The sequence below is a fragment of the Tympanuchus pallidicinctus genome, unplaced genomic scaffold, assembly GCF_026119805.1.
Source record: "Tympanuchus pallidicinctus isolate F22 unplaced genomic scaffold, pur_lepc_1.0 scaffold31, whole genome shotgun sequence".
NCBI classification, from domain to species: Eukaryota; Metazoa; Chordata; class Aves; order Galliformes; family Phasianidae; genus Tympanuchus; species Tympanuchus pallidicinctus.
In genome coordinates this window covers 11,601,880-11,624,294 of record NW_026294749.1, presented here as the reverse complement: position 1 = coordinate 11,624,294, position 22,415 = coordinate 11,601,880, and the positions used below count along the sequence as shown (strand labels likewise).

General features: G+C 43.7%; 1 protein-coding gene across 1 annotated transcript; it reads right to left on the bottom strand.

Annotated features, from left to right (window-relative positions):
• Positions 1 to 7,593: 7,593 nt before the first annotated feature.
• NRSN1 (neurensin 1) lies at positions 7,594 to 14,266 on the bottom strand. The gene is made up of 3 exons (XM_052697988.1): positions 14,030 to 14,266; positions 10,111 to 10,308; positions 7,594 to 9,158 (listed from the first exon to the last, which is right to left on the bottom strand). Exons 2-3 carry the CDS (start codon positions 10,297 to 10,299, stop codon positions 8,760 to 8,762), a joined length of 588 nt encoding a protein of 195 aa, XP_052553948.1. The 5' UTR covers positions 10,300 to 10,308; positions 14,030 to 14,266; the 3' UTR covers positions 7,594 to 8,759.
• Positions 14,267 to 22,415: the final 8,149 nt, after the last annotated feature.

Genomic DNA, 22,415 nt, shown 5'->3' with positions numbered 1-22,415 from the left:
TAAGCAGCCTGGTATCTTTCCAGTATTCTTCATGGGCTCATTTGTGTGCATTAACTTATATAAACATAACTGAATGCATTTTTGTCTACTCACACATGCTGCACGTGCAACTGATGTACATAATGGTAGTTTAGCAGTGTTCTATTTTCAGCAATGGGAGCTATTGATGATTAGTCAAATTAGTTATAACCATGGGAAAAAACATATGACAAAATCTAGCAGTAGCCAAGCTTATGAAAGGATGATATTTTAAGTTGCACACATACTTTTGCTCTTTGCTGAGCCAAGTCCAGAGCGCTTATGGCACTGAAGTGAAATGGAAATAACAACCTAAAATTGCCTGGGAGGAAGTTTGCTCATAAGAAAGTGGAAAGGATATGGAAAATTCAAGAAAAAATGAATATATTTACTACAGCACGTGGCAGGAAAACATTCAAAGGTCTTTAGTCTACGCTGTTGCATAGAGGATTTCTGCCTTATACAACAGATATCTTGAAACAGTAGGCAGACATTCAACAATCTATGCTGTGTAACTATGAGTATCTTTAAGTGTTCATATTTTCCTTGCAGATGATGCTCAGTTGTGACACTCGAAATTTAATAAATTAACTTTAAATACGATTTGAATTTTTCTTTGTGCTAAGTGGAACCAAAATTGAATTCAAAATGCAGGTTTTATTAGTTGAGATTAGCTGACTAATCCCTAAAAAGCTTCAAAATCTCTTGCTTGGCATGAACTAGAAGGAATCTAATTGTCCATAAAACGATTCACATTTCTACACAACGAGAACATACAAACTCATTGACTATGGTTAGCAGATTTTCAAAGGCCCAAGTTCATCTACTATTTATGCTTGAATCCTTGGTTTAGAATGCAGGCATTTCTATGCAAAAACCAATACAAAGTCTTTCTCGTGTAAGAATTGTTTGTGCACGTTCACTCTCATTTTCTGGATTCCTGTTGTACTCCCACTGATATGCAAGTGAAGCAGGTGAAGTCAAGCTCCTAATCCAAGTGTTACCTGGAAAATCATTTTTAAAGGCATTTACTTTTTTCCAGACTCCAAAGCCAACACACAAAATCCAAGCTCAGCACACTCAACCTCGATGGCTACAGGCTCCCTTTCTCCAGTTTGTGACTGGAGGAAACACTGCCCTCTTGACGATGATGCAAAGTATCTCAGATCCTAGCTGGGTCACCTTTAATGGACTGACTGGCTGTCGAGGCACCTTAAGAATTAGCCTAAAAAAGACAAGGTCTGCTTGGGATCCACTTTAAACTTCCCCCTTTCTGCCATAATTTCAAGCACCTGACTTCACAGGAAGGCAAAATGTTAGCTGGCACCTGCAGAAAGCAGCCCAGTGATACATCGTGTAGCTCCCTTTGCCATAAATTCAGATGCTATTTTTTTAACGTGCGTGAAATAAAGCATAGCTTGTAAAGGTGGCATGTAGTGAAAATCTGGATGGTAAAATGGCAGAGTGCTTTTGTTAACAGGAAGCAGACAGGTATACAGAGTTGAGTGCTTTTCTCTGCAGCAGCACTTGTAATTTTGGATTTTCTCCTTCAGTCTCTTTGCGAAGGAACATAAAGCACATGAGGCCCCCTAAGGGATGTGGAAAAAAGCAGAATCTGGCTGCTGGATACTTGGGTTGCTGTGGCTCAGATAAATGGGGAGGTGCCAAATACAGAGGAAGGGCCTTGTACCCCACACCTGAATGTTTCTAGAGTCAGTGGGATGACCTTCAGGAGATGGGGTTGTGATGCTGTGCTCCCCAGAGCTTCATGCTTTGGCCTGGCCATTGCACCCAAGTCCTTGTTAAGGCAGGCAATGAAATGCCCAGGACAGATAACACCAAAGCAAATGACCACACACTGTCTCAAACTTTAGTGCTCAGGGAACTGATGGCAGATTCCTGGTTCAAAAGCTGAAGGCCAATTGAGCATGCACCAAAACTGTGACTTACGAGTCGGTCATCTTACTTCATAAGCAGTGAGCAGATCAAGAGCTCCCTGAACTCTCCTGAATGGCAGCAGGCCACACAACAGGATCTCCCCTTCAGCTAGGATTCTATTGAGATTACAGAGATCCCTTACACCTTGACAGTAGGATGTCTAGCTGATACAGATACTTGGTAAGTGATTATTCATTTGCTTAAGTTTTGTCAGCTGCACTAAGATTATATCTTATGTGCCTTCTGACAAAGCCTCAGACTGGGAATAGATTCAGCAGCACCTGGGATCCTCACCTCTATGATTCAAGCAGTTTAGAAAAAAAAGGGGATCCACTCTGAATCTCGTGATTCAGTGAGAGGGTCCCTGGCTGAATTTGTTTAACCCTACCCCACGTGCAGTAAATAATCAAGTGTACCTTGCCAACTTGACTCTTGTTAATTCACTGTCTTGATTTGTCAAGCCTTATTAAATCACTGTGTTTCATCACCAAATACATTTCTGTTTCTCTCTTAGGAGTGAAATAGTTTCTGCAGGTGATAGAGGCCCACTCTTTTGCCTTTGCTTTCACATGGGCGAGTTGATTCTTCTGCTCTTGAGGAAAAAAATATATATTCAGGCTTTAGCATTCATTGATACACAGATTTTTCTACCTCTCTCAGTTGGGAAGGGCTGCTTGATTTGAGTAGGGTGCCGATTTATGCTTCCTATCTCAGTGAGTAAATGGTGTCAGGGATGAGCAGTCACTCTCTGATGACTCTCTGGACACTTGTGCAAAGCTATCCCTGTTTGCTCTTCTGCTGTGGACTGTGCTTTCCTAAAACACACCGTTCCTCTATTTCTCTGCTGAATTTGTTCCTTTCATTTGGTTATGAGAAATGATCTTTCCAAAAATAGTGCTTACGCTCCACGTTGCTTTTCTGTTAGAGATTGTCAGTGCAAAGTGAACATCCTAGGAAAAGCCTTTGTGCCTTCCCTTTCTGTTCTCTTATTGTTCCCTCAGAGCTAGCACCAAACAGGAATTAACTTGGTAAACTAAGGACTGGGGTTTGTGCCTGCTGGATGAAAGTATTCTCTATCCACAAAGAAAGAAATAGTCTTCCTTCATTTCTCTCTTTTCATGCAACACCATGTTTTTCAAAGTGACTCGAGGGTTCATTTCTTAAAGAACCACACGGTTATAAATGACATCACAGAAAAAGGAAGGTAGGGTAACTAAACCTCTTGGGTGCTTCTGTCACTGAAAGCCTGTTACTTCCACCAGCAAATGAGAAGAAGTGAGCATATCACTTCTGTATCAAAAAAGATCCACGTAACTTTCATGCTGTAAGGAACCATGTACTTTAGAAGCACATATATATTGGTGCTGTACCCATTTGTTTTCTAGCACGTGTCCCTTTTAGCCTCTCTAACCCTTTTACTTGCTCACCATGCATACAGGCATCAAGCCTATGCTATACTACATCCCCATTTACAAACGGGATGCAGGTTATTTTCTTAAACATCTGTGGCTTCTGCATTTTGCTAAGGCCTGAAGGCTTTCATCGGGGCAAAGATCTAACTGCAGCATGTTTACTAACTACATAGGCATGTTTAAAGGTGAGACATAATTGGACCAAATAACCCATTGCTTTCAACAGTTACGTGATTGTCTGCAAGTCAGCATGAACTAGTCAGAGTCCATTCTGTGATTTTTGAGGGGATGAGCTGCAATCACCTCCCTTTAATTTGCAGCAAACGACCAAGCCCATGTCACAAGTAGCTCAGAGACTGTTATGTCTTACTGAGGCGAAACTGAAGAGCTTGGCTCTCAGGGCAGGTGTGCAGATCCTAAAGCAGTTTTGGAATATTTCTGCAGACTCACTGGCTGTCAGAGCTCAGCTGCAGGACAAAGCTGAAAGAAGCTACTGCTGGGTCACAGCAACCTCCTCTGCTCTGCTTTGGATTGACAGTGTGGCTTGCTTTGCAGGGTCAGGTGCAGGTGAGCCCACTTGGTTACACTCTTACAAAGAAAGGAGGGCAGAACGCCCACCAGCCTGTCTGGTTGTTACAAGGGCACTCTGACCATCTATGCTTCTTGGAGACAGTGGAGACGTGCTCAGCAGAAGGATTTTGTCTCAGCACATTTTTGCTCCAGTTTGGAAAGAAATCACTTTGCAAGGGATGAGGTGAGAACTGAACAAGTTTGAGCAAGATGTCAGAAAACACGCAGAGCTTAGGAGGGAAATGTCAGGGCACAAGGTTGCTAGGTGAGGCAGGGAGAGAAAGGGCAGCAAGCACTGCAGCTGGTAGAAGAGCAGAGATGGGGAAATAATGACCTCCAGAAAGAGCTCAGCCAGCTCATCCATATGGCCTCAGGCTGGAGGCTGCTTTTAGCTAGGCAACAGCTTGAAGGCACAAGTGATTACCGGACCAGTGTATCTGGTGTATCATTAAATTGACTGGCTTATTAGTTGCATTTAAAAATGATCTTCCATCTTTGTTTGCTAAAACCCATACATGGTAAACGATGGAAAAAGTGGACCTTCAAAAACCAGCTGCAAATGATTAGACAAAACAATAAAGGCAGTTCCTTACACGCTGCCTCTTCTGTTTGCATGGCCATGAGAAATGCCTGACTTACTGTTAATATGCAGACGTTATTTTCATAATAGTCTCTCTGTAAATTATCTGACAGCAAAGCTGAGCTTTGCCCTGCTTAATGTACATCAAGTGAACTAATACAGGAAGCACACACTGCGTGGTCTGCCTGGCGTCCTGATAAGAGCAGAGGAAATTAAGGGTGTGAGTGGATTGTTTGCCAAGCCATGAGAAGGTTGCCCAAAGAGCACACAATCCGAATACAGGAAACAAGAACCTACAGGGGTCTCCCCATTTGTGACGATGCTCCTCAGGGACATGCTGTGCTGTGGGGATGAGTTGGCAAAATCCAGGTGTTGCTTCTGTATAGAGCATCATGTTATGCTGTACTGCTAGCCCAGGAGATCTTAGAGAGCAGCCTGCTGTGCAGGGGCAGGGTGATGGCTTGGAATGAGTGAGCGGATGCGCTAATGTCTTTATTTTAGCCCTCTGATAGAGAGCTAGTGGCAAAGTACCTCCGGCTTTGGTTCTTGCAGTCTTTACTGTCAGCACAGGCTTTCACAGCCTTCGTGGCTGATCAGCAGGCTCCCCAGGATAAAGGTTCTGTGCTGCTCTCTGCCTGCCAAGCCTCTCTCCTCTGGCTGCTGGTCGAGGTGCTGCAGTCTCCCCACACTGCTGCTTTCATTACGAGCTGTTTACTTGCACTTGTGCGTGATTAGAAAGCTCATACTTGGAAATGGCAGGCTGAGGCTGTAGCAGAGACTGGGAACTAAATGTGCTTATCAGGCAGCTCAGGAGTTGAGGATGCTTCAGCTTCTCTGCCTTAGGCTGTGACTCACTGGGCAAATTGAAAATAGAAGGGTCAAGACAGCCTGCAGGGAGGAAGAGCGAACAGATGAGAAGCTTTACCTCCACAGTATGACAGAGAACGCAGACACAACCATCAGGAGAGCATGCATTAATCAAAATTAATTCACTGATTATCAGTCAAACAGAAAAATGTTATTTATTTTGCTACAATTGCAGAGAAAATGCTGTCGGGATACAAGGGGATTCACTGAAATTTCAAGATATATAAAGCTAGAAGAAGGGGAAGAAATAGGGTGAATGTGAATAAACTAATAAGACTGTTGAGCAGGGAGGTAAACAAGCAGGAAATAAAGTCTCTGATGTCCAAGCCATATTTTATTTGCACTAAGTAATACATTAGAGTGTCCTTTGGAAAGGTGATGGCAACCAAGGTCTGTAGGCAAAGTCCCAGACAGCCCCAGAGTGCAAGCTCTGTGATTTGGGGGATGGGAAAAGATAAATGGTGGAGGAAAGATATATGCAAGGACAGACTGTCCTCAGCCTCACTGGAAGGTTCCAGGGAGCTGGGCTGTCCTTCACTGCTCCCAGCTGAAGGCTGCATCACTGACATTTTCCATGGAAGCAGCAAAAAGCACATCTCTGCTCCTCTGATGCTTCAGTTTCTGTGCCAAAGGTGGAGGGTGTCAAGACATTACAAGGGACCAAATCCCAAAAATGTTTCTAATGAGTCTTAAACTGTCTGGTATGTGACTTCTTAATAATAACAGCATAACTCAATGCTCAGTATTTCCAAAAAAGCCCTGTGTGGCACAGAGCTTCTGTTCCAGAATGTTTCAGCCTTCCAAGTTCTCAGTGCCTGAAAATCTCTAACTGAAACAAGGGTTTAACAAGATGAAATGTATGTGGCAACATTAGCTGTGACAGCGTTACCAGCTTTGCCTCAGCTGCTAAATCTCCAACGTTTCCTATCCCAACAAGCATTAGAATGATCCTTGAGGGCTTTTCTTTCTCCTAAAGCTGGGTAATGCCACGCATGACTCATCCTTTCTCACACTGTCAAAGCACGTTCAGTTCTGCAGACATGATGCACAGTGTGACCAAATGCTTGTTGCAGCTCCGTTTGCTGTCAGGTCACTTGTCCTCTGGACAAAACTCAGCAGCACTTGCACACATGTGGGGTGCATATGAAGACCTGTACTCCCATACAGCTACTTTAGGTAAATAAGCCAAACCTGTTATGTTTGTTTGTTTGTTCCAGATGGATTTTCAGTCAGACTTTTGCTATTGCATTAACAAAACACAGGTGCAGAGATAGGACTCGGTAACATCTGCAGGAGCCATCATTCTCAGCTCCTTCAAGTGAACTTCACCGCAAAACTTCAAATGCCACATCTCCTCCACGAACAAATCTTAAACTAAAAACTGCACTGAAAAGGTCAGGACAGCTTGATTCTCTGCTGCCCACGTACTGATAAGCTGACAGCAATGAAAGCAAGTAGCAGTAACCAAAATTTCCCAGCCAGGAAAGTGATAAGCACTCTACCTGGAATAACTAAAGAGCAACAGGGACTTCAGCTCTACTCCACATTCCCATCCTTGCAAGCAATCAACTCTCCTTATCCTTCACTATCAAGTTCTCACTACTTTCTTTTTAAACAATACACAGCTCTTCTTTTTATCACTCTCTCCACCTTTTCCTCTTCCATGCTATTTTTATCTGCTTCTCCTGAGATTACAATCCTGTTTTTTAAGCATTGGGTGCAACATGCTTTTGCATGTCTCATACATAGCTGCCAGCCAATTGTAAGCAGCATCCCAAGATATGCTTCACTGCATTCTACGTAATGATGTGCTTGTGACAAGCTCTTAACTGGACATTTTAGTGCTGGCATTCGGATGTTGTACTTGCATTGCTTAGACAGGCAGTTCTCATTTCTTTCAGAAGAAGATTTTACTTCTGATGCTGTTGTCAGCCACAGTAATTGTTGCAAACTCAGCTGAAGCTTCCAAATATATTCTGATTTATTTATATCACGGAAGTCTGAACTGAGTCACAGACCACAAAATGTTTTATCAAGGAAAGGAGCAGAGCTATTCCAACACACTTGTTACTGTGCAGACACTTTTGGATTCAGCACGCCCTAAGTCCGAAAACACAGACTGCATTATCAGAATGGTGAGTTGCAACTTCTCTTTTCTGACTGAACCAGAGCAACTTGTTTGACTAGAAAGAGACTTTTCACAAAATCTGGGATTGGCTCAGGCCTAGAATTTTATTCAATCCATTCAAAAAAATAGACAGAACTATAAGGTGGCACATATCGTCAGAGAGTACAAATGTCACATCTTCCTTTATACAGCTGAATTCAAATCCATAGATTAAGACAGTGAAATAATTGCCCTGGGTGAGAAAATAATAATGAAGGGCCTCTGGAGAAAGAACAAGTCTTCAGGTAAGCATTTACACAAACGTATCTGTCTGGTAAGCATAACTTTCTCTATAATCTATAAAAATATAAACAGCATTTTAAAATGTCTTCAGATAAGTATGTTAAGGTCATTTGACCTGGCATTAATGTCCTGACAGAAAACGGGGCCTGGGCATGTCAGACCACACCTAGTAATCCATGCCTGGCCACAACTGAAAATCTGTATGAGCTTCAAACAATACAATGTAAGGAAAGAAACAATACCAATCCAAAGGAACACAAGAACGGTGCCCCTCCTTCCATAAGAATTCCTCATCTTTGCCTTGTATTTTGTATGTATATAATAGGGCGATGATTGAGAGAAAAGTGGCAGTTCTCACAGACTAGTTGGAACTCTGGATCAAGTATAATTTGCCTCTCCCAGAAAGTAACATTACTGGGAAGTGTGCCAGTCTCCAACTAAGGGCACCCCAATGCCATTGCATGTTACACCTGTGCGTTATTACTTCAACACAGACAGCAGCACGTGACAGGATGACAAGTGCAAATTACAAGGGCAGAGTCTTGGCTTTCTGGATAGCAGAGCTAGGCAGTAAACGTACTTTAAAGACAAAGAGAAAACAAAGTAGAACACCAACTCATCTAAATGTTAAGGAGCGGGATGGAGGGTATTCCTGGCATAGCTGTCATAACTGCACCTTCTATGTTTTTTTAGGGAAGCAAAATACCTAATCATTGTTGCAAGGTCTTACTGTTTCAACACAGATTAAAATGTTTGAATACACTGAATACATTGGTTACGGGTCCAATCACACAATTTCACTTTTTCCAATCCTAAATTTATATTGGAACAGCTTCCCAATCAGCTGTGCTTTTGTATAGCAGAACATTTGATATTGTAACTGACTAGCACATATGTCATACATAACAACAGCTGATATTTTTCCAGTGAAGTGATCTGCAAAGGGAGAAACAAAACCAAAGGGTCAGGTTTGAGATGAAGGTTGGACGTTTTGAACTTTGGACAAAGTGACAGGTATCTTTGATTCTCCTGGTGCTGGCGCTTTTGTGACTGGGTTTGCATGGGCTTTTATATCTGCTATCCTCTCTTTAAATCTTTGCTGGAGGTACTTTTCTTCTTTGGAGTAACTTTTAGCAAAAGCAGCCATCAGCAGACATGCTGCCATGGCGGTTCCTCCAATGCAAAACAGAATTGCTCCTGACAGCTTGCATATATCAAGGGACCCATTGAACTGAATGGCACGGGTATCCACTACAACAAAATCATCTTTCCCAAGAGCTTCGATTTTCGGTGGCACAAGAAAACCCACGACAAGAACCATTAAACCAATCAGCATGAAAGCCGTCCCAGAGACGAGTCCGACCTGGAAAACAGAAAACGTAACAGTGAATATGATCTTTCAGGTTTTGATTAGGAACTGGTTCTAGAGAGCTTTTAGCTTCTAAGTGTCCTGCAGGTACAGCTCCTTGTTCTTCAGGCAACATTTTTTTCTTTTGAGTGGCTCTAGTAGAACTGGAACATACAGAGGAATGTTCTTTTTACAATTCGTGCTTACACAGTCAGTTATCAACATTTCTGGGAACAACAGAATTACACATCTGTACTTCTGAAAAGCACCTAGTGACCAAAGGCCCCAACACAGGGAAACTTACAGTCTTACCCCAGCAATGCAAGATTAATGATTTCTTTAGCTTTAGGTGGTCGTTAGCACCAACAGTTCAGTCCTTGCTAGTATATGTCATGTTCATCACTTGTTAGGTATGGCTGTAATAATTTTTCTAGCACAATTCAACTGTAAGTGCAAAGTTTGATTCACATAGGATGGCCCTACCATCAGCAGAAGGGCTGCATTACATAATCTCCACAGTTCCCTTCCAACCTTTTGCACTCTCAGATTCTCCAACTTCCCTGCTCTTCATGGAGAGCTTATAGTCAGTTGGGCTTTTTTAGGTATTTTTTTGATGCTCAGGACACACAAACCCAGGGTTATGCTGTTAACCTACCACTACCATTTGTAATTATCTGATGAAGTATTACATTTTGAATTTGGGAAGCCCTGCCCATAACAAGACTCGGATGTTTCAGTGACAGAGCTCCTTGTGACAGAGAAACCAGAGGATCCAAGAACTCCAGAACTCCCTTGGAAGCTGATGTATCTTGGTTTAAACAAACAAGAATTCCTAAGACAGACTGTCATTCAGTCATCACAGTGAAAGCTGAGCACCAAGGGTTTTCTGGATATCCAAAATCATTAGTTACACGTGAACATCTCAACATCAGAGTTTCTCTCCCCAGTAACCAGCAAAGGGCAGTACCTTCCAGAATGCAGAGCTCCACCTGCTAGGCGATCTCTGGATCTGAAAATCATCCTCGTACTCCCAAATTGAAGCTGTGCAGTCCTCATAAAACTGATGCAGGTAGGACCGAACTCCATAGCGTTGGTAACCTCCCTCGGTGCTGCCCTGCGCATGCTTGGACCCGCAGATGTCAGCATAGGAGCTCATCCTTCCTGCCTGCAATGAGAGGTTTCATGCAAAGTGGGTCTAGTTACTGACATGGTAAGGTGAGGAAAGCTGGCTGCGTATGTTTCAGGTGACACGAAGAAAAGCAGCCTAGGTAATGAGCAGTGACTCAGCTCAAGTAGACCTGGGCAAATCAGAGCCTACAGTTTGCTGCAGAAACATCCCACCCATAGGTAGAACGCCTGTCATTCAGACTTAGTGATGGTTTCTCTGGAGACTGAACAAAGCAGAAGCTAGGGAGACAACATCTCTCAAGGGCAGACTCCAGCTCTATGAGTTAAGTGGAGTTTGCAACCTCACAAATTTTCCAGTTGCTGAGTGAGCTTTTTAAAAAGCTTGAGCTTCTGAAAGGTAGGACTAAGCACTGATGTAGCATTCACAGCCGTAAGAAACACTGGCAAAGTAAGACCTAGCACTTAAATATAAATAGTTGAAAATAAAAAAAAAAGATGGAATGCCACAATACCACTGATCTGCTCACCAGAGGGTGAAATGCAAATACTAAATTTGTGGCAAATTGATGTTCCCTTAGAGAATTCAATGCCCAGGCTCCTGCTGACTCTAATAAAAAAATCTGAATTTTATTAGCTGTTTTCATAGCAGACAATGTTCCCTACCCTTTCCACTTCACTGAAGTCATTGTAACACAGAAAATTTGTGTTTATCTATGCAAGTAGGAGACCTGAACTTGCACAAGCGTGATGCTACTGAATTCATTAAAGTAATACCAATGCCTACAAAACTTAAGCAGCAGGTCAGTATTATTTAAGCTGACTTGTTTCTCTTTACAGAGTTCAAAAAGTCCTGGCCCAAAGGGAACTGTTAATGAATACCCGAATCTGAGTGTCACAACTCAATTTACCAGCTTCACACTACTACAACTGGTTCATCCAATTGCCACTGCCATTTTACTTGGAAGGAAGGATTCATGTGCTTGTTGCAATCAGGACCTTCCAATTTTGCTGACTCTAGTCCCTGTGCCCTTCTGGAATGTGTGATCTTGTCATGTATGTGATGCTTGACTATATGAGGAAAAAAAAAACACTTTTGCATTCAGTTTAAGCAGGAGCCAGCACAAGCCAGTAGGGAATGGCAGCCAGCTGAAACTCTTGATTCTGAAACCAGTGCTGGTATGACAGTGATCTCCTAAACTTTAGGAATTTGGCTGTGTTCTTGGTCAACTGACAGAGGGCTTTGCTGTTTCCTCTTTATTGCTAGCAGTAATCTCAGCTATTGTTTACTCTCTACATTTTATATGCATTTAGTTTGAGATTTCATGATCTCAAAGTCTTACAAAGGCAAGCTTCTCTATTATGACTCATGGCGAGGTTTCAAAGCTCTCACAGAAGCGAGACCTCAGTAACGGGAGGCCCAGTGCCTCTGAGCCTGAGGGCTGGCTTGCTCCCTGCTAACAGTGCAGTGTTACTGCCCTCCAGCACACGCAGGGCAATCAATGTCCTTGCCAGTGCATGGAAACCTTGGGACTGCAGGAAGGTTTTGCCTTGCACCGCACCAGCCGTCTGCTCTGCATCCTGGCCACCACGTGCACAGAGCTGCCCAGACAGCTCCCACACAAGCTGCTCAACCGCTGCTGAGGGCATGACACCATGAGAACACAATCTGAACCCGTGCAGGGAAACTCTGGCAATTATTCTGTTTTTCAAGACTGCTCGTTCTTTTGCCAAAGAGGCCTTTCTATGTCCCTTGGGAGTCTCTCCTGCTGTTTGTTTCCTGACCAAAAAGAAAGGGAAAAAGAAAGTCCTCTCTTTTCAGTGCTACCATGTCTTCCCTAGCTAGCTAGCTGCCATCTTCTACAGTACGAGCACTAAGAGAGCTCTGCCTATCCAGTACAGAAATATTTTTTCTCAAAGAAGCAAATCTAAACCAAAAACAGAACATCATCACCTTAAGGGAGAACTGGGGAAGGTCATCTATGTGTAGAATACTCTAGTCTGGCAGGAGACATCACACAATGAACAGGATTCCTAGGTCCAGCTGATTTTGTAATATCAGGGCAGCGAAGGACCAGACCCAGTACGGCCAGATAAGGGGTATGCCAAAGCTCCCTTGCTTTGCACCAGCTGCCACCAGGAGACAATTTGAGAGCTTTTTTCCCTCTCAAAGACTGGAAGGAAGATAGAGCAGAACCAGCAACCATAGTTTGTTACTATTAATTCAAGAACGTATCACATAATGTGACTGAAATCTGTACAAATATATTTCTCCTGGATTCACAGCACTGTCTGTATGTTTATTTGTCAAGAAACATAAAGGATGGTTTGGTGTTTCTAACAGCTTGATGAAGAATTACCTGCAGGAAACACAGCCCATAACCACTTATGTTATGCAGGTTCTTCTTCTTTATCAATCTAAAATGGTAATTGGTGGTTTTGGTCAGGCGTATGTGCAAAATGATAAATAAGAGCTTGGAAGGCTGAATACAAAGCAAAATAAAAGAATGATCTTTTGGTTGAAAGACCTGCGACAGTATCAAGTAGAATGACCTTTTAAAATGAAAAGAAAGAAAATACTCAAAAGGACCAGGTCTAGCCAGCATCATTAATTCTTCCTAAGCACTGCATAATATTAGTTCTAGTTTTCTTTATGCTCAGACTCTTCCACTTACAATAAGAGATCTCCTACCTTTTGGAAAACCTAGTCCATTAGAGAGATGGGAAAAGGCTTCCCAGCCCTATGTGACTGACTGAAGCACTCTGGCAACTGGGCCTGAGATGGGCTCTTCTCTCAGCTGCAGCGCAAACATAATGTTGTGGTTCTTGCTATGTACTGATGTGGCAGAGGAACTGGAACAGGGTTTGGTAGGAAAATCAGTTTGACTTCAATATGGAGGAAACATGTCTGCACCAATTTACGTTGGATGAATAAATACTGCAGTAGCTACGTCTTCTTGAGCGTTGGTGTCTATTTGCATGTCTCACCTCCGTGGCTGAGAAACTAAATGCTGAGATGTTGGGAAACTTGCTAGGGAAACAGAATCACTGCTAGGCAGACCTGCATTAAGCATGGGCTTAGAGCATGCATCCAGGCCTCAGGAAGCAGTTTATCTTCACAACTTTTCCAGCATCTAAAGCCCCAAACGTCTGGGAACACGTGGGGCGGATGGTGGCAGCTCCAAAGCACGCCACTGCGTAGTAGCAATTCATCCCTTAGCAACTTTTGTTTCCATGGCAAACGCTGTCCTGTTTACTTTGTGCTTTACTATTCTCCACCGATCCTGAGAGATGTGACCGATCGGGGAGCGGGCAGACAAAGAGAGGAGCACGCTCCGTGTAAAACTGCCTCCCTAACTTTGCAATACTTCTTATTGAAAACGCTTAAAAAAAAAAAAAAAAAAAAAAAAAAAACCACAAACAAACACAAAAGGGAAAGGACGCTTTTGGATGAGCCACCGCTATTTGACATCACTGTGAATCGCAAACGTCATCTGCAATGACTCCAGCGGGTTCTCGGTCTCTGCTTTCTCCGGATGCACGCGCACACCGCGACCCTCCATCCCCCGCTGTAGCGACGGGACCAGACCGGTACGAAGGTCGCACACCGACACCAGCACCTCCCGCCGCAGCCCCCCGGCCTGGATCAGCCGCGCTGCCCGTCCCCAAAGCCCTCTTCCCAAGCCCAGGAGCCGACCAGCCGGCAGCGCCCAGCTGGTAGAGCCGCCTGTCCGCTGCGATCCCGGCCGGCCGCGCGTTACCTGTCCCTCCCGCCGCTCCCCTCGGCCGGCTGAGCAACCGCAGCGGCGCTAGCTGCGGCTCTCTCGGCCCGGTCCCATCTCCGTTCTGCGTCGCGCCGGCCCCGATCACCACGTATTATGCACGGCCCGGAGCGCCGCTCGCACCGTGCCTGCGCACTGAGAGCCGCCGCCGGGCCGGCCGGCCCCGCCGCCTCCGCCCCTGAGGGGATCGGCGAGGAAAGGCGGTGTAAGCAGGGAGGTGGGAGCCGAGAGCCGAACGGAGTGCAGAGGGAGTGTCTGGATAACGGCAGCGCTCCGCGCTCCGCGGGGTTTGGCTTGTTGGATGAGGAAAAGTCGACAGGGAGCTGGAAGAGGGACAAAAGCAGTCAGCTGAAGTCGCGTCTTTTTTGAGATGCAGCGGGAAGCCCTGCGTCTGCCCTGGTAGAGTTATAGAATCCTTAAGGCTGGACAGAACGCCAGTCATGTAGTGCAGCCATCGACCTGTCAGCACAACGGCTGCCAAACCTTGGTGCCGTATCTACCCTTGAACACCTGCAGGGACGTGACTCCAGCACCTCCCTGGGCAGTCTGCTCCAATACCTCACCGCTCTTCTGAGCAGAAATTTTACCCCATACATCCAACCTGAACCTCCTCGGCCACAGCTGGAGGCCGTTACCTCTCATCGTATCGCTATTACACAGGAGAAGAGGTCGACCCTATCTTGGCACAGCCTCCTTTGAGGCAGTTGTAGGAAGTGGTAAGGCCTTCCCTGAGCCTCTCTTCTCTAGAATAAACAATCCCAGTTCCTTCAGCTGCTCCTCCCATGACCTCTCACGTGCTTTGTTGCCCTTCTCTGGACACGCTCCAGGTCCTCAATGTCTTTCTTGCATTGAGGAGCCCAAAACTGAACGCTGTACTTGAAATGCAGCCTCACCAGGGATGAGTACAGTCCTAGTCGTGCTGCTACACTATTTCTGATACAAGCCAGGATGCTGCTGGTCTTAGCACACACTGGCTCCTGTTCAGCTGGCCGTTAGCTAACATCCACAGTTCATTTTCCTCCATGCAGCTTACTAGCTACTCTGCCATAAGCCTGTAGGGATGCACAGTGTTGTTGTGACCAAATTGCAGGACCCGGCACTTGGTCTTGTTATAGCTCATACAGTTGGCCTCAGCCCATTGATCCAACCTATTCAGATCCCTGTGTAGGGCCTTCCTACCCTCAGGCAGATTAACCCTTCCTCCCAGCTTGGTGTCATCTGCAAATTTACTGAGGGCTTTATCAACAGGTTGGCTGTTCATCAGGATAGGGCTTCCAGTAAGCAAGTTTGAGGAAGCAAGGAAGACAGCAAGGGATGAGCTAGAAGGCATGGCAAGATGCTGAGATGTGAAGTTGCTAAAAAGTGTCCCACAAAAGGGCAGTGTGCACTTTCTCTGGGAAAATAATAACGGGAACATAGAGAAAGAATTCTGAAGAGTCATTTAAAATACTCTACTGCAGTACAGACAAAAATACAGTATCATTACATATGAGAAGTATGGAAGTACTTTAAAGCAAAATGGTGTAGCATTAGCCAAAGTAAAAATAATGTATTTTTGAAGTGCTTAAACCCATACGGTATTTGAAGAAGAAGATAAAAGTAATGGTGGTTTAATTAATTTTATGTCAGATCAACTATATCTCTTCTATAGAAAAAATAATTAATGTACACTAGCTGTCCTCTTTTCACAAGGTAGTTTCTTTTTTTGGTTATTTTAGGTTATTTTTAGGAGGAAGTTTTTCACCCAGAGGGTGGTGAGGCACTGGCACAGGTTGCCCAAGGAGGCTGTGGATGCCCCATCCCTGCAGGCATTCAAGGCCAGGCTGGATGTGGCTCTGGGCACCCTGGTCTGCTGGTTGGTGACTATGAACACAGCAGGGAGGTTGAAACTAAATGATCTTTGAGATCTTTTTCAACCCAGGCCATTCCATGACAAGAAAGTATTATAGCAATTGGGATATTTGCAATATTTGCAATAATGTCAAAAAGGATCCTTGAACTGTGAGTTATCAACCTTTAAAGTTAAGCACTGGTAATATCAGAAGGTGATTTTGGCATGGTTTGGTTGGGAGGAGAAGGTTGTTTTCTGACGTACAAGTGCAGCTGCACTGTACCAATAAAGGTCAATATTTGCTGTTTATGCCTTTCAAATTCAGTCCCTTCTGGCTTGCCTGCACTTAGCACCAGAGGCAAACAACTGCTGCCATTGCTGAATTCACCATTCCCATCACTGTCCCCAGCCACGAGGCACACATGGCTGAGCTGATATGTGGCTGTGCTAGTGATGGACACCAGCTGTGACTAATAAATGAAAGAGTGAAAGGGGAGAGGATGTTTGCAGGAGGGGGTGGAGGAGGCTGTATGTTTCTGTGAGGAAAGCTGTGAGCTCAGTCTGATGCTGGAACTGAGCATCAAGTGTAGTGACCTTGGTTATGAGAGGCACTGAACAGAGGAGTATAAATGTTCATTTAGCTGAGGAATTGCTAACGTCATTGTAAAGGTTATTTTTAGAATGCCAGTATCTGTAAGTCTTACTGTGACTTGTGATGTGAGCTACTGTTTTATGAAAGAATTTCCAAATCTACATTATTCTCAGTTTTCAGCTTTCATAAGATGTGGACTGTATTTATAGTGAACTTTTCAGCTGGCAGTGGAGTTAAGAGTAATATCTTTCTGTTTCAAGCTGTAGAATTCTATTAACTTGACTTTTTCCTTTGGGATGAGGGAACTTAAGCTAAGCCTTCTACTTTATTTAGCTAAACCATGCTAAAGGTTTGTGATGGGCAATGGTGAGCATGCTGAGGAAAAGATCCCATACTGTGGAGCACTTCTGTAGGTGGGGGTGGTGGTGGTTGCCATAGAGTTTACAGGCTTCTCTCTTGCTGGGAGGTGAAGCAGTGATAACACAGCTTGGTGAACACAGTTTAGTTAACTTCTGGCAGCCTGTGCTGAACAGGAGGAATTGCAACTTCTGGGAAATGTGTTTCTCTTGTAGCGATATACTGCAATTGGTATGATGCTCATGTTCACTGAGCAGCAGATGTCTGTCCATATTTGTCCAGCAGCCATGGCAAGCTTCCCGAGGCTGTTCTGTTTCATATGCTGCAGAAAACCGTGGCCAGAACAGTTCTGCCCTAGTGACATTGTTGCCACCTTCACCTTCACCTGTTCTTCTCCTCCTAGTTTCTGGCTCACCTGCAGCTAGGCTCTATAATGCTCCCACTTTCTGAGGAAAAACTGTGGTTAATTTGGGAAGTTCTAAATAATGGTGTTTGCTTGTTTGTTTTTGTTTTGTTTTGCTTGTTTCTATGCGCACAAAAAGATGTGATATCATTAAGAAAATAAATTAAAAAAATGCAGAATGCAGGTGAAATTCCCATTCCACAGAGCTGTGTAAGGTGACATCCATGTGTTTAATGGGAATCCTGAGCTTCTGAGGTCCTGGATATATTTGTACTCAATTTGTTCCTGTTTTTGAGTGCAAAATGAGTCCCTATGCATGGAATCCCTTGACACTTCTCTACATCTCAAGTGAAACTGAGCAACACATTGGTGATGTCTTAATGAGACCTGTCCCTGTGGAACCACAAGGAGCAGCTCAGGCATCCAAAGGGGATCCGTTCCTTCCTCACAGTGGATGGACAGTAGGAGAGAGGTGGGAGAGCTGCTTTTTCACTGCAGAAATTGCTAATAGAAGCCAGAAGTAGAAGGAGCTTATAGCTGCTATTTACCATTTAGGTGGTACATCTGGGTGGGGAGAAATGCTGGGGAGGAATGGGGTAGAAGGGGTAGGGTCAGTTTAGGTCTGTAGTACTTTTCTGGTGATCTTCTTGCAGCCACGAGGATTCTGTAAGCATAAAGGCAGCAGTTTTGCATCTCTTTCTGTTGTTTCTCCCATGTGACATTAAGAGCAGATGCTCTTATTACAGTGTCCTGTAGCCATGCTATTTTCTGACAGCAGAATCTGGAGAACAGATCTGTATCAGTGAAAATTCAACGTGCAGGGTTAGTTCAGGAGATATGAGCACCTTTGTGAATATTTTAAGTTCTTGCCTGCCTCTCTTTTTCTGTGGTGTACTTGGTGTGCACCTCCAGCTACCTTTGGGGCAGTGGTGAGCCTGGCTGGTTCTATTGGAGGTAGGCATTACCATTCACCCTGTGTACTGACTTGAATTAGGGACCCAGAATGGCTTGCAATTTATTTTTTTCAGTGATATGAGAATAACATTCTGGTGGCCTGCATTAACACCTGGCTGTATGAAGCTTCCATTTCAGCTCTACAGGAGTTTCCATAGTTTCTGTGCTCTGCTCAGACAGTGACATGATTTTGTTGCTCCCTATAAAGAGTGCTTTAAAAAGTTCTGCTGGGAAGGGTAATTTGAAAATGGTTTTATTTGTTCTTCTTCTTATTCTAGACAGATTACTGCCAGCTGCTCCATTACTGTTGGTATTGTCTAAAAATCTGCTCTTAGCCACTTGTTTTTCAAATACTGCTATATTTCTCAGTGCTTTCCTGAGAATGTTCTATCTAGCAAAAATGACTAATTGAGATGGTTTTTCACGTTCTGTCCTTATCGTCTTTTTATTTGAGCCAGTAATAAGAGAATGGGATTTCTTAAAAATCCACGCTGTAAACCTGTGTTATTTTCAACCTAGAAAATAAATGGGATAGGAATTGCTAGTTCTCTCTTTCATTCTAAATACCTGGTGATTTTGAATATTCTGATACCAGGAAATTGCTTGGAGCTGTCTAATACAAAATATGAATAGATAAGGAATTGAAAACTTGAAAATAACAGTTTGTACGATGGAGTGAATGCTTGCTTGTGAGGGGACGTTAGGCAAAAAGGGATAGGAACCAAGAACTAGAAGTATTCCATTGACTCAGTTTTACTCAGAAACTACTTCATTTTGGAATGTTTGTATTTCCATAGTTTTGCATGAAACCTACTTTCTCTTTGACCCAGCTGTTTCTAAGGAATCTTTGGAGATGCAGAGACTCTACAGAGTTCAGAGGCAAAAAAAAAAGTCTTAATTTAAATCTAAAAGTGCTGTTTTCTAGAAGTGTTGAGTGTTGGGCAGCAAAGGCATGCAGCAGTGAGTATTTTATTTGCAGCAGCTAATACTACTGCTAGCATTGTATACAGCTGTGTTGTTTTAAAATGCACTGCGTATGACAATGAGTGTCTAGGAGCTTGGGTTAATTTCTCAAATTTGGTTTCTCAAGGGAAGCCTAATTCAAAGTCAAGGGCAGGTGGGTGAAAACAGCGTCAAATCAATTAAAAAAAATTCCATACATTTGGTTTTCTTGGGAGAAGATGTGTTAGATACATTTAATACTGAACATTCCTGTAATCTTCCAGCTGGAACAGCTACCTCAGGCCTGAGTCTTCAAGTGTGCTGAGCCTTAGCTGTCACGTGCAGGAAGTTCTGTATTTGTATGAGTTAGGCCACATCAGATGAGTTCCTCTCTCTCTGCCGTATTCCTGACTCTTGTGCCTGTGAGATAAAACATTGAATCAAGGTGTTTTTGGTAACTCTTGTATGCCTGTGCTTTCTTTGACATATGTGAAGTTTCTACTGATGCTCTGCATGCCATACTCTGAGTTCTTTGTGTTTTGGTGCCCATATGGGGATGGAAGCATTCAAATACTTGACCTCTACTGTGAGTGCCAAGGGTTATGAATGTGACATTAATAACTGCTGCCAAAATGCCTTGAAGTCTTAGTATTTTATTCAGCTGATTGCTTTTCCAGAAGCCATTATGCTGTTTCCTCTCAGCTTTTGATAAAGTGGATGACTTATAGAGTACAATCGTTGTAAGTTTTTTATGTAATTACTCTGTGGTTGGTCTCTCACTTACCTTTATACATAATCTGAATGCTGACAGCATAGCAGAGTGAAAGTGCTATGCCATGTAACCAATAATAGTGGAGTTTTAAAAGGAATAATTTTGTTATAAGGCCAAAGATGGAAAAGATAGCACAGTAATATTATTATTGCCCATGCAGATAGGCGACTGCTATGAGCATCTGTGCAGTAGAATTGCCAGGTCAAAGCCTGAACCAGCAGTGGAGCACCAGGTGAGAAGGCATGGCTCACTCAGGGAGCTCAGGTGCAAGCAATGTACCTGAGTGATGGGAAGGAGTGGAGCCTGAATCCATCCCTCCTCACTCCCTCATGTAAGGGTTTGCAGCCAAAGGAGCAGCGTTTCTGGGTAAGGGTTGTGCTCCTCTTAAGCTGTCACCAGTCATTGGAAGGGTTGAGTAAATTTTCTTTCTTTTTTATTTATTTTTTTTTTTCCCCCCAGTCTGCTATTGCTCTGCAGGGTTTGTATCCTACTAGAAAGCTCTGTCATTGCCTTCTTATGAAAACTCTACTGAAATCCATTAGTACCACGACAAACTTGGTTTTGCTAACAGTTGTTGAAATGGACCAGATATTTTCTAAACTCCTGGTGTCTTTGGTCTCCAGAATATATTGTCTTTTGGTTTGTATCTCTTTACCTAATAAGGCTTAAATAGATTTTGCAGGAGGCACTGAATGCTGTTCTCTACTTGTGGATGCTGGTGGTTGAAAAATAACCTCTTGTTCTTGGTTTTTGGTCTGATGGTTGGTTCAGGTTGCTTTGGTTATGAATATTGTTTCTTTGAGGTCATGGAGTCTTGGTTCTTTAGAGAACATCCAGCACTGTGGGTGGTGCTGAGGAAACTTCCTGTATTTCCTAAGAAGCAGGATACCTTGCCAATAACACATTCAAACTCATAGCAGACAGAGAACTCTGAGTAATTCTGCGTAATGGAAGCTTGGTAATATAAAATAAGAAGAAAATATACAGTTAAGTGGCCTTATTCCTTAACCTGCTAGGTATCTTAGTGCACATGTCTAAAACAGGCTTTACCTTCTTCTATGCTCCCTGCAGCAACTGTAGGTAATGCTGTCATTTTTCATTAACAGTGACTGAAGGCACCTTCCTCAGCCTGCCCTGGGATGCCAGGTGCCATGACCCTTTCCAAGCCGTGGGCTGGGCTCTCGCCCCACACAGAAATGTCTTTTACTCTGGGGACTAGCAAGGAACACAAGAATCCACATGCAGAGTCTCACGTTCCCATAAAACAGAGGTAATTCTATTGCTGTGGTAATTCTTGTAGGTTCAGGGTTTTTTTCAATATTGTTAATTTTGGTAGTTTTTTTTGTTCTTTTCTTACAATCATTTATTGTCCAATCCTGGGGGGGAGAAAATGTCCTTCATGCTGAATGTCAGCCTTCTTCCTGTCAGAATCAATCTTCTGCTTCACCACAGAAATGGCCATCTCTGTAACATCTTTGACACATATTTGCAGCCCCAAGCAACTTGGGTCCCTCCTCTGGACTCCTCTCTTTGTCCCAGCACAGCAGTTCAGAGGATGCCAGTCCCTGCCCTCCCTTTTTCCATCTGGTGAAGAAGAGATGAGAGATGGGAAGGGTGGGATCGTAGGAGTTGTGACTGCCAAAAGAATAATTCCCAGGAAATGAATATCCCATGTGAGCCTTTGGGGTGGTCCAAAAGTTGAAACTTTCCTGGCTAATGGTAAACTTATATTAGGTTCAGCACCAGCATCAATTAGGCCATCTGGAGGAAGGTGGACAGGACCCCATGACATTATGATGGTAGGAGTGGGGTCTAAGTCTTGATCTCCTCCACACTGCTTGACAGTGATGGGCTGCTTGTGATTCTGCCTTGATGGAGGCAGGTCCACTTCCATGGGCTCTTCTGGCTCTGTATCCATCCCCATTGGCTTGATGGCTGGAGCCTTCCCATTAGCTGCCACTTCTTGGTAGGAATGCAATCCATCCTACCTCCTTGGCAAAAAAAAAATAGCAGTCAGCTATCAAAATTGCCACTGGCTTCTCTCACTCAGTTACTGGGGTTCTGGATGCAGAGTCCCCATATTTATAGGGATGGAACAAAAAGTTGTGGGGTGACTTTTGACATTGGGAGGTCATGGTGATGTCATTCTAACAATGTCCTGTGGTGACCAAAACATAATAGAGTTGGGAATTGTGGCCTAGACCCCTAGGAGTTGCCCTAATTTTGAAAGAGTAGGAAGAGTAGAGGTACTAAGGACCCCTTTCATGGGGATAGTTTCTCTGTGCTGTTTCGCTTGCTAAAAGGAATGGCTTCCCCATATGCACAGGGTCCTCAGAGGGGCTCCAGCAACTTCTTCATCTTATGTATAGGATTCCTGCTACTGCTGCTCAAAATAATTTGCTCAAAAAGGTGGATAATGTATCCAGTGATACCTCCAAAGATGCTTTTGGATACATCTATGTCCCATGTAGCTCAAAAATCCTTCAACTTGCAGTTTATATAAAAATCACATTT